Here is a 12,937-nt window from a genome sequence, read left to right on the forward strand (position 1 = left end):
CTGTATATCACGTTTAGAAAGAACAAAACTGACTGTAAAATGTTCCAAAATGAGATTCTCCGAGCACGGCACCTGCTTCATTGCAGGTGAAAATCATCACAGTCCCAGTTAAAAAAATATATATATATAGGAAAAAAGTGGATGAACAACATACTGGGGTGTTGTGTCATGCATTAAAGATTGTGACTTCAACGAGAAATTTCAATACCACAGTTTGCAATGGTATCTTCTATTTTCTGAGGTAGATTACAACGTGTTGTTTGATAAAAAAAAAATGTTACATCAAGTTCATTCATTATCTTCACGATATTCTTTTGTTCTTGTACCAAATTTAAGGAACAGCTCATCAATACAACCACAAAACTTTTTCATGCAAATTAAATGGCAAGTTTTCATATTTGTACATAACCTACCAGTGGGATTAACTTCCAAAAATATGGTGGACCCAATTCAATGACTTGTTACTGTTGCAGTGTGAATACACATATAAAAATTAGAAAAATATTGAAAATACCATATTGTGACCTGCTGGTGAAATTAACGTTCAGTGTGGTCTGCTTTCCATGTTGAACATCATGTTGAATAATTAAGAAAGAAATTAACAGTTGCAGAGTACTATCAAGTGTTTTATTTGACTAATAATGAAGTAAAAGTCAAACAGCATTGCCATTTTGCATAAACAGATTTTCTTTCTGGTGTCCAAAACTCCTGATAGTTGCCATTTTGTTTCAACATACTGTACCAAATTGATGACATACACACGGTTCCTAAGAAACTTTTTTCTTTGTAACTTCTATAAATGTATTTGTTTTCTTTAACAAATGATTCCAAGTGCAGCAATAAGCATTTTACATTGGAATGTGCGTACAAAAAGTATCTGAAATAAACAGAGCTACCTAAATAAGTACCACTTGGTCCCTTCACCAATTAAAATTTTCGGAACATCCTGGTTTACCCTACTCTTAAGGAGTGACACTTTTGCCAAAAATACATCCTTTAACTCGTCTATGCCTTTCGTCAATTTTCGTTGCTTGGATCTGTCTACTGCGGAAACTATCGGTTTGTTGCCAAGGTACATATGTTCACACTCACACAAACACCACGTACAATACCTTCGTGTGGTCTTCAAATATGCACATTACTTAATATAATTCTATCCTTAAAATATATATGAATAATAGTTTGATTTATGAAATAAAATCATTACCTCTAGTAAAATGTACTGGTACAAACATATGTACACAGCAAAAATTCAATTCAGGTGTTACACTCAGGTCCCATCGCGAAGTGTAAACGTGTGAGACCTTCGATTGTGTTCGTGCTTACTAAAGCACCATTGTTCACCAAATTTTTCATGAGATTATGTTATTAACTTACAGATCCATAGTGGGGATACGTGTCACAACGTTACCCTTTCCAATTCACACCAGTGCCATGTTAAATGAGTGAGACAACATGGAGTCCGCCTATATATAGCCCTTTTCGTCTGTAATGTGTAACTGCAGACATTTGTACACATAATTTCCGTTTTGAGATCAGGTCCGTACTGTAGGAGATTGTCAGTTTCATTTGTACAATTTCAAATAGCATAGTGTATAGGTTTTTACCCTTAATTTTCTGAAATACTCACGCTCGCATTTGCATTAAGGAGAATTTTTATGCACTCCGAATAACTCCCTTCCGCTGCACAATGCAAAGGAGTTTTGTTATTCTGGTCTCTGCAATTAACATCAGCCCCTTTTGCTATAAGTAATTTACCGCAATTAACCAACCCATTTAGCATGGCCAAATGTAAAACAGTTCTCCCATCATTGTCAACAATATGAACGTCAGCCTTTGCATTCAGTAGCTCTACCAGGCAATCTCGCATGCTGCGTTTGTCCTCTTTCCAAGTATTACTCGCGGTCTTTCTCTCTTGTACTTTGCTACTGGGTGGATTCATTTTCGTACTTGTCCTGTTATTCCTGCTTGTCTTTCTTGGTGATTCAGTTTTGACGGGAGAATTTTCATTTTTGTCTTTTCCTCGTAGTAAGCAGTGCAACGGTGTTTCTTTCTTGCCTGTTACAGCGTTCACTTTGGCCCCACAGGATATTAACTGCTTCACACAATTTATGTGACCATTCTGTGCAGCCAGGTGTAACGGTGTGACACCAGATTTCGACTTAACGTTCACCTTTGCTCCTCTTTGCAAGAGTAGTTCCATACACTGGCTATAGCCTTCTTCCGCAGCATAATGTAAAGGCGTATTCTTGAACGAATCTACAGCATTGACATTAGCTCCATATTGCAATAGCTGCCTCAAGCATTCGGTATGTCCCTCTTTAGCTGACAGCATTAATGGAGTCACGGACTTGATTTTCTGAGCGTCCACTTCTGCGCCCTTCTCAAGCAGAAGTATCACGCATTCCATCTCTCCGTTCTCAGCTGCTAAGTGCAAGGGTGTTTGCTTCTTGTAGTCCCTGTGATTAACGTTTCCGCCGTGCCCAATCAAAGTTTTCAGGCATTGAACCTTTCCTGCTCCTGCTGTGATAAATAATGGCGTTTTCTTACCACTCCCTTCCTTGTTCACTTTAGCACCAGAAGACAACAGGAGCTTGACACATTCCAACATTCCGTTCCAAGATGCTTTGTGAAGGGGAGTCCAGGAAAGGTTGTTTAAAAAATTGACGTCAGCTCCACTCTCAATGAGTAACCTCGCGCACGTCACGTGTCCACTTCTGGCTGCTAAGAACAACGCTGTGCTCTCTCTCTTCCCTGGGCTGTCTACCGACGCTCCTTTGGACAGGAGCAAGGAAACACAATCATAATGTCCCTTGTCCGAAGCCCAGTGAAGCGGGGTCCACCCATTCTCGTTCACAAAGTTTACATCTGCTCCTTTATCAATCAGTGTAACAGCACATTCTTTGTATCCGCTTCGAACTGCAAGAAACAGAGGACTACTGCCGTAATTCCCACTGCTGTCAACGTGTGCACCTTTTGATAAGAGCAGTTCCACAAACTCGACAAATCCATGTTCGGCTGCAATGTGTATGGCCGCATCACCGTCTTTATTTCTACACTCCATGTTTCCTGTGTCTGTTGTTAAAATATCTATTACGTCAGAAAATCCAAACCGCGCTGCGTAGAGTAACGAATTCTTCAAAGTTTTCTTTCTTTTCTCGCGCGAATCGTGTAAAAGAAGACAGTGCGTGCAATGACGCCAGCCATTTTGCGCTGCGTAATCTAGCGGCGTGAGACCTATGTCATCCGCATATTCACTCAGTGTACTGTATCGTAACAGATACTCGCAACATTTAACATGGCCTTTAATGGCTGCTACATGCAATGGTGTCATACCATCCCTTGATCTGGATAGTACATTCGCATTATGTTTTGTCAATGCTGAAATGCATTTAACATGTCCTGCCTTAGCAGCAAGATGCAACGCAGTCTCCCCTTTATTATTCGTAGAGTTTACGTTGCATCCAATATTTATTAGCAACTGAATACAATCGTATGAGCCTCTCGTAGCAGCGCTACGTAATGCTTTATTCATTTCTTCAGCCTTGGCGTATTTTGATAAAACTTTAATGGCCTTAATTTGATTGTTCACAGCAGCAATTTCAACAACATTTTCTAAATAATTATCTCTTACAGAGACATGTACAGTATCAGAATGTAAATATTCTAGAATAAAATATAAACACTCGTAGTGGCCATTCCCTGTTGCCAGGGACAAATGCTCTTCAAAATCCACATTGGAATTAAGTGAAATGTTGATCTTCAAGAATTCCAGTAAAGTTAAAAAGTGCCCATTACAAGCAGCCAAATGTACAGGGGACATTTTGACTTTATCCTTTAAATGTAGTAAAACACCATAGCATAGAAGATAGGAGCAACAATCCCTAAATCCTTTTGATGCCGCTAAATGCAGAGGTGTTCTGCCACAAATGTCTTTCCCATCTGTGCACACACCCTTAAGTATGAGATATTGAACTAAATCATTGCGGTTGTTTTCAGATGCGACGTGTAGTAGATTGCAACCATTCTTGTCTCTTGAAGTGAGGGATTGTCCCTTTTGAACAAGATATAGAGCAGATTCCTTGCACCCGTTAGCAGTTGCCAAATGCAATGGAGTCTGCTTCTTTTTATTTATAGATTCAAGAAGAGCACCAGACATCACTAAAAAGTTCATCGTTTCCCTACAATCAGAGACAACGGAGATGTGAGTGGATGAATTTCCCTCCTTATCCCAAACATTTACATTTTCTCCGAAATCCAGTAAACATTCGAATATGTCTGCGTTTGCACACTGAACTGATTTGTGCAGTAAAGTCCTACTTCTTGAGTTGACGGTTTCCACAGCAACCCCACAATCCATCAACAATTTCACGCAATCATATGCGGACGATTCAACAGCCCAGTAAAGAACTTGAGAATAATCAAAATGCCACCCGTGCTCCATCAGAACAGCAACACAGTCTTTATGGTCATGCATTATGGAAAGCATTAGTGGAGTTTCACCTCGGTCGTTGGGTATATTAAGGAGAATGCACTTTACCTTTACCAGGAACTTAACACAGTGTACCCAACCTTTCTCACACGCAAAATGCAGAGCCGTGTATCCTTCGTCGTCTGTCGCAGTGACATCTGCTCCTTTCCGCACAAGTTCTTGAACGCAATCTGCACGTCCGAACGAAGCTGCGACATGCAAAGGTGTAAGCCCGTGTGTAGAGCGATTGTTAAATCTTGATCCATTCTCCAACAAGAACCTCACACACTCACTGTTACCTTTCTTAGCTGCCACATGGAGTGGTGTGAATGCATTGTTGTCTAGGGAATTTACGTCACTTCCCGCATTTAACAACAAAATAACACACTCCACGCTTCCTCCCAGGGCGGCAAGGTGTAAAAGTGTCTGTCCTTTATGATTATTCTTCTTGAGACACAACCTCCAATCTATTTGTAATCCTCTACGTGAGGTGTATTCTCGTTGTATATATCTTCGTACGAACATTTCTCTAAAAAAGAAGACACGTGTTAGTCATTCAAGTTCAAGATGTGAAAGCAGCAAAATCAAAACATATAGCGAATTGATAACAAAAAGACAGACTAGTAAAGAAATATACCGGATGTTTCATAAATAATTGAGTGGTTACAAAAATGTATGCAAGTAAAGAATTGTATTGGACTTACGTTAATGAAACCAGTCCAGAACGAACGAGGGACTCAGTATGTGCGTGTATGTTTCTTTAAGCTGAGGGTTCATATCCCTGCAGCTAGGCGACACTCAAATTATCCACATCACTCCTAGTGTTTTGTGCAATGTTTTGGTCCCCAAGATCACCGGACCTTACACACCGTGTGACTTCTTTTTGTGAGGTTTCAAAGACAGGGTATTCATTTCACCGATTCCGCGTGATATCGTAGCCGTGAGTAAGCGTATCATCGCAGCGTTAGACACTATCGACAGGTCCATGTTGATCCGAGTGTGGCAAGAAGTAGACTATCGTGTCGATGTGTGCCGTGTCACCCATGGTGCACACATTGAACATTTCTAGGTGTAAAGAAAACTGTTTCAGCTCCTAGTTCGTTCTGGACTGGTTTCATTAACGTAAGTCCAATACAATTCTTTACTTGCAATATTTTTTTGCGTCCTCTCAAGTATTTTTTGTTTGGTTTTTAGTTGGTGTTTTAAGTCCACTTTATGCACAGTAAGGCTAATTGGGACTGGACCTACAGTTTAAAGTGGGATCCGAACCACTTGTGCCTCCACCTGGTATCGAACCCGGGACTCAAGTATTTGTGAAACATCCGATAATTACTTGTTTCTGTAGGGATTAAGCTTTCCCATTTATAAGGATTAAAATTCCCTTAGATTTATTTACAGCTTTCAAACACTTTACATTAAAAATTTTCTGGAAGATTAATGACCTGAACATCAGCTGTTACCTGTTTGTGGTCTTGCCACTGTGAACACAAAATTGAATCAACTTGATCAAAACAACGTAAAGCAGCGTCCACATAAGCTTAACAGAACACCGTTCCGTAACCGCGTAGCGTATGAAGATTTATACGGGGCAATGTACGCGACGATGTTACGGCATGAGAGATTTGCAATCCGCACCGGAATCCGCACCGGAGTCCGTAACTGCAACATTGCCGCGTTCCACCAGTTGAGTGTGTACAAACATGGAAGTAGATGCAGCGTACATTTACCTGCATTACGCATTGGAAAGGAAAGGAAAACAGAGAAGTTGGTGGGAAACACAATGATACAAACGTAGAACTAAATATGGTGGTTCAACCTGCTGGCGGATATGAAGTTTCAATCAGTTAGTGGACAGTACAAAACTTTACCAGAATGTCGCCAACAGGTTTCGAATATTTGATGAACTTGATAGGGCCTAAGGTAGCAAAACAGAATACTAGATATAGGGAAGCAATCTCGGTCCAAGAAAGACTGGCTGTGACAGTGCGTTGTGTTCAATTCTGACGCCAGCTGCTCCCACACATCATGTCTTAAAATTTTGTTGAAATGCCTGGGATGTCTTGTATCCCATTAGATCTCTTTCTCTCTGTATAACTCAATAAAATTTAGAGTACATTCTTGGGTCCACTCCATGTTTCTCTTCGACTGTCACGGAATGAGTGTTACGCGTCTCTGTTCTATGCACGTCCAGACTTGCTGCAACTTGAACGCGCTGAGCCCTTTGATGCGACGCGATAAAACCGACAAGTCATGGAACTGTTGCGGGCTCTGGTTGCGCGTGCAAGATACGCAATACCGTCCAGATACGAACGCGTGATAGGCTACGCGGTTACGGAACGGTGTTCTGTTACGCTTATGTGGACGCGGCTTCACAATCGCAGGTCATAAGTAAACAAAAAAAAAAATATTGTACAGATACACAGACACAAATGCGTACGAAAAGAAAGTAATAGAATAATATTAAATATCGTCATTCCAGGAGGTAACAAAGTTTGTCCGGGAGAGTCAGTTCGGCTGGGAGGGTTTGGAAGGTTCCAATTAATAATACTTGATCAAACAGATAATTACAAATTGACCCATTCATTTGTCTCTCCATGCGAACACCAACCTCTATCACACATTAATTTGATAGCTTTCAATCATTGAAGGACCCGTTCTTTGACAGGAGCGTTATAGACCAAACCTTTAACTAGCTATTTCATAAATATATTCATCAAATCCAAGAACAGCCGTACATACCTTGCGAACAAATTTTACAAATGGTAAAGGGGTGACTTGGATTGGAATCCTGGATAAGACATGGAAATTTCGCTCAGATTGTTCCTTCATTATCTCGTCCAATCACCATTCATCCTCATCGTTGCGAGTAACCTGGAGATGAAGAAAATTTCTTAAGATAAGATACACAAATACGAAAGAAATCAGGTGGTTAGTTATTATCTAACTGTTTACTTAACAAGTGTCACTCCGTTTCAGCTTAGTCACCGTTAAGATGGTTCAGCGCGGCTGGTCCAACCGGACAAGCAGTTTTATCAAAAGTTGTACGCGACCATTTGCTCAAGATTTGTAGCAGGCTGGATGGGTATTTACTCAATTTTTACAGCTGAGATAAATTTATCCTATTTTTTTAAGCTTATCTTATCACATTTAGTACAGCTCATGCCATTACTACGCACCCGTGTGTTAAATAATTAATATGTTTCAATTTCTATAAATTGTAGGAATTTGACTCATAATTGTACTGAACTCATCCACATAAAAGTAGCGCGTGGTTGAAGGACACATTCTACTGTGGGTTCTCTATACTTTCCACTACAATTGAATTTGAAAAAAGTATTGCCTACCTTTTACTCATTGGTCTAAAGTTTACTTGTAATATTCTTACAATTAAGGAAATACAATTTTCTGTTTAATTAAAAATTCAACTTACATTGTGGTGTTAGTGAAAGCAGGAGAATCAGATGCTTCAAGAAGAACACCGCACACGACATGATGTAGACTTCAACTGGCTGATCAAGTATCTTATCAGCATACCGAACTCCACCTCCTTCGATAAGGTAATTTGAATGATAAGGGAATTGGAATGATAATGAAAATACTGTTTTTTACGCATCTGTTGCGTAGTATGGGCGTAACTTTGGACTTACCTTGTGGGAAGGGCAGAATCAAAAAGTTTTCTATTACATAAAAATAGCGTCCACAACTATTTTTTAAAAATAACTGTTACATTTACGAAATTATAAAAAATACTCATTACTTGCTCTTCAGGTCCTATCGGAAGATAGTAAAAATACTATGTACTTGTAAATTTTAATAAACTTGAAAATTTTGGAGCCACGAGCTCCCCTTACACCCACCAAATTGCACCCCTGCTGCGTAGTACGTGGAAGATATACAGATTGGTCAGGATCTCTGAATATCGTTACCCCACACATTTTAGTCACCTGATAGCCAGTGGCGGCGATTAGGGGGGCTGATGGGGGCAGTTTCCCCCCACTTTTCGCCATTCTTGCCCCCGCACTATGCTAAACCTTATCTACAAAGGGAAATATACCGCCTTTGCCCCCTCCCCCCAGTTTTGGCACCTTGCCCCCACAGATTTGGAACCCAATCACCTCCACTGCCTGATACACATGAAGTCCATTCCTAAATATGGAACTTCGATGCATTATTCGCACGGACACAATTATTCATTTCAATCCCTTAAATGTTATGCTCAATATCCTGCAGTATGAGACAGGCAGAAGCACATCAAATCCAGCTGTAATAACGAATGTATAATCCTAGAAACTTGAAAGGTGCTTGCCAGATATAAATTCTTAAGTCAGAACTGACAAAATCGTTAATTCGTGTATCTGCACGTAAAGCTAGATTCAAGTTTTAAACTGTATGGGCCTCTCCTATGGTGCAGTGGTAGGGTCGTCGCATTGTAATCAAGGGGTTCCGGGTTCGATACCCGGTAGAAGCACATATTGCTTCGCATTCCACTTTAAATTCAGTCGTAATTAGCCGTACTGTGCATAAAGTGGACTTAAAACACCAAATCATTAAACTGTATGGGTAGGGAGTCAGTAATTAAGACATCTTGCTACGTCCCCGGCTAGGAGTATGATAACTCTTTTACACTAAGGTCTTGCTGGGTTTAAGTAACAGTCTTAATATCACATAATTAACGTTTTATTAACAGTAAATTGATTTGACTAGAAACTAGTTAACATACTTCACTCTACACGTTTAAAAGACACTTCCACTCAGATGTCTACTTTAGAAAGCCTTGCATACGCAAATCTTTCACTTAAATTTCAACTCTGCTATTTGTAGCAGATTAGAAACAACAAATAGTCACAAGATTACTCACATAATGCCTTGAAAAATCACAAACTTAGACTTACATTAAAATAATCTTTCCTTTGCTTTGTAACCAAACTCCAAGGAAGAAGAAAATCTCTAACTTTTCCCATCGTCACCAACTCGCTTAATTTTGCGGAGTTGCCAACCTCGCACAGAAAATTATCATATGAACATACAGGTCCTCCTATACGAGTGATAACACTAGAAATCTACTTTGACCATAAAGACCGTGTTATACAATGAACGAATAACATTTGGTCAAATGAACATAAACAGAACTAATAAGTCTTTTGATACGACAAAACTTGGGTTGTTGCAATCTTTAAAGAAACAAATTATATTCATTCTACGCCTTTAAGATAAATGCAAGGATTAGGGCCAATTAGACGCTCTGGTTGCGACTAAGAGCAAGACATTTAGAAGACAAGACCTTCAGTCAAGCAGACTGTATTCTTTAGGCATTTTTCTTGTAACCTCGAGCGAAGTTGAAGACAGCGCAGATCATTTATACGATATACTAAACACAACATGTTATTAATTATTTATTTTCTAAAATAGCTTCAACACGGTATATACGCTAACTATTTTGCAACATTGGAAAGCATTTTGAGATATGGCATCCAATTTTGGGAAAACTCGATACAATGCCAGAGGATTTTTAAAATACAAGAACAGGATTGTCTATTTTAGCAAAATGCACATGAAACCGAAACATGGAAACTTTTTTTTAACTAACATTTCCAAATTTACATCTTCTTGAAACACTTACTTTCATACACAAAACGAAACAAACTTAGATACTCACAATTACAATACATTCCCAAAATGTGGCTAACTACATACCAAAAAGGAGCATTTGGTACACTCTATGCATCCAGTTACACAATTTCTTATCAAATAATTACAAAAACATTGAGATTGTTGGAATATACTCTATATTCAGTTCACTAATTTCAGAAATTAAATAATTTTATATAATAAAATAGATTGTATACATTACATAATACTGTTCTATAATATTGTAGTTTTACAATACAAATGTACTATCGAACAAGAATATAAAGATAAAATTAGTTTTGTATGTTTTTATATTAGTTTATATCATTGTTATAGTACTACGTATAAAACTATACTGCCTAATATAATATGTGCTTTGTCAATATACTATTATCTCTAATGTACATGCACAAATGCCTCTGAAGGATATTATCGGTATCAAATTCTCAATATTTCTCAGTACCATAATATGAAATCTTGGGGCCAGTAGTTTTCATCACACAATTATAACGTCTGAAGATGAGAGTGACGTTAGCTCTCGAAAGCTCGGAAGCCTATCCAGAGATCACCTGGCTGATATCTCGAGAGAACTTCTTCATCAACCCCAACTTCATTTAAATAGGAAATATTACGAGCAGTTCTTTCTTGTCAATAAAAATAATAGTAATTTGTCACCGGAGTCGTAATGTACTGTGTTACTGGATGTGGTCTTTTTTTTCGATACGAGAAGACAGTGACGGCGAATGGGTTCCAAAACCTGGTTGGACAAGGTGCCAGAACTGGGGGGGGGGGGGGGGCAAGGACAGTTTATTTTCCTTTATCGATAACACAGTGCGGGGGCAAAATTGGCGAAAAGTGGGGTCAACTGCCCCCTCGGCTCTTTATCGCCACCACTGCTAGAAGACTATAAGTATTTAGTAAATTTTGTTCGTTTTTGTTTGTCAACAAACAATATTAATAATTTGGTATTTCCATGTTAATGGCCATTCAAATGTTCATCGGTGTTTCTCGGCTACAGTACAAAAATTAATACCTTCTGTATTCTGGCTACCATATCCATCCATTTTTACGTATAAATACGTTATTGAAGATAATACGAAATTCCTTAGTAGTCACCAAATTTCTTTTCGAGAAAGCAAATAAGCTTTAGACCTTCAAATACTGTAACATAAGATTGAGACTCATTATTTCATCAATATCCTACATATCATTATTAATGTTAGATATATAAAGGATTGATTGATTGATTTAGTTTATTTTACTTCGCGTTTTGTGCCTCTTGGCAATTTTGCGAAGATGGGGATGAGTGATGAAATGATGAAATGGATGAATGGACATTCACAAACAACCAAGCCCGAGCGGGATTCGAACCCGGGACCCTTGGCGTCGCAGCGCGATGTGCAGATATATAAAGGAGTTATATGTTTTATGAAATAACTTTTTTAAGAAAAATAGTAATTGTGATAACATTATCAATTTCTTCAAACGTTTATTGAATTGATGAAAATACCAAGATTTATTTGTCAATACAGTATCTAGAATTACATTATAATTTTTTTTTACATTTATTTGTGTACAATAAAGAACAGATGTGGGTAAGGATTGTATGCGGAAGTTAAAGGCGTGCAGAAACCTTTAGGGACTATAGTGATAATAAACAATCCAAATATGTGTCTTAAAGGGCCATATATATATATTATGAAAATAATTGTTTGATAAACAGAACATTTTATTTTGTATATTTTTAAATATAAATGTGTTAACATAAATTAGCGCCAGTGATAGAAAAATTAAGGTCAATTTAATGTACTGTAAAACAATCTTAGGCAACACATTAATTTTGGATGAATAATGCATTAAATCAATAGTATTTTTAATTCGTAAAAGTGGATGAAGTAATGCTAAAAATGTTTCCATAATGTATAAGTAATCACAACAGGATTTATGTGTTCTACTTACTTGTGTAAGCGAATCGCAATAATGATGTTGAAAAAGTATCACAAATATCTGGTCAGATCTCAAACCCAGATTTATCAAGTATGCAGGGAGTTGAATAATGCTGTAGGATATCAACAATGCTTTCTTGCTTTTATAAACAACCCCATATATTTAAGTTTTATTTCGTTAAAAACCAAGTTGCTGTGATACCAGGAAGAGAAAGACAACGGCAAACCCATAAACTAAAATGGACAGTCATTTGTTTTCTTCTCTCGCTTCACCTTCGTTGTTGCTGTGTGCCTGGTGTTCCTAGCGCAATTGCACTTGAATGTGTGCAATTGCGAACGTGTGCTTCATATAGCCTACTACATACTTATTATATGTACATATATTTCCAGAAGTGAGTAGGTTAAATCTGATTCGCTCTCAAGGTCGTATGAACGCTGTTGTCACCGATCTCCGTATTTATTTTTCTTGACCGATTTTATCTCACAATAATCTAAGTTCACTTTGAAACTGGAGAAAATGGACTTCCAGTCTATGTTTATCGGACCCACAAACGTCTATGGGTCTACTCGGTGCAACAGAGCAGAACCGTTGATATTTTTTATATTTGAGACTCTTCATTAAAATCTTGAAGAGAGCCGTTGTTTTCACGTCGCCAGTTTGATTGTGATTTAATTAGAACCGCTTGTTTGCCACTTTTGGCTAATCGCGACGACGAGGATGAGTGATGATATGATGAAATTGAGGAAGGAACAATCACGAAGAACACCCATGCCCTGGCCGGGATTCAAACCCGAGACTTCTGGCGTCGCTGTGTTACCCACTCGTCCATGGAGGTCGGCTACACGTCGCTAGTGACAGCGTAATTATACTTTACACAACATATTCAAAACA

The 12,937-nt window shown here is 38.4% G+C and overlaps 2 protein-coding genes across 2 annotated transcripts; both read right to left on the minus strand.

Moving 5' to 3' along the window:
• Nucleotides 1-1,437: 1,437 nt before the first annotated feature.
• Nucleotides 1,438-3,358, minus strand: LOC145982777 (uncharacterized). The gene has a single exon (XM_083116140.1). The coding sequence runs from the start codon at nucleotides 3,332-3,334 to the stop codon at nucleotides 1,610-1,612; it is 1,725 nt and encodes a 574-aa protein (XP_082972266.1). The 5' UTR covers nucleotides 3,335-3,358; the 3' UTR covers nucleotides 1,438-1,609.
• A 17-nt stretch (nucleotides 3,359-3,375) lies between these two features.
• LOC145982771 (uncharacterized) lies at nucleotides 3,376-4,996 on the minus strand. The gene is made up of 2 exons (XM_083116135.1): nucleotides 3,635-4,996; nucleotides 3,376-3,381 (listed from the first exon to the last, which is right to left on the minus strand). Exons 1-2 carry the CDS (start codon nucleotides 4,994-4,996, stop codon nucleotides 3,376-3,378), a joined length of 1,368 nt encoding a protein of 455 aa, XP_082972261.1.
• Nucleotides 4,997-12,937: the final 7,941 nt, after the last annotated feature.

This window comes from Lepisma saccharinum, unplaced genomic scaffold (assembly GCF_977018435.1).
Source record: "Lepisma saccharinum unplaced genomic scaffold, izLepSacc3.1 HAP1_SCAFFOLD_408, whole genome shotgun sequence".
Taxonomy (NCBI): domain Eukaryota; kingdom Metazoa; phylum Arthropoda; class Insecta; order Zygentoma; family Lepismatidae; genus Lepisma; species Lepisma saccharinum.

Excerpts from the sequence above, each read along its gene's own strand:
- LOC145982771 (XM_083116135.1), bottom strand. The coding sequence starts at position 4,996 with ATGTTCGTACGAAGATATATACAACGAGAATACACCTCACGTAGAGGA.
- LOC145982777 (XM_083116140.1), bottom strand. The coding sequence starts at position 3,334 with ATGACACCATTGCATGTAGCAGCCATTAAAGGCCATGTTAAATGTTGC.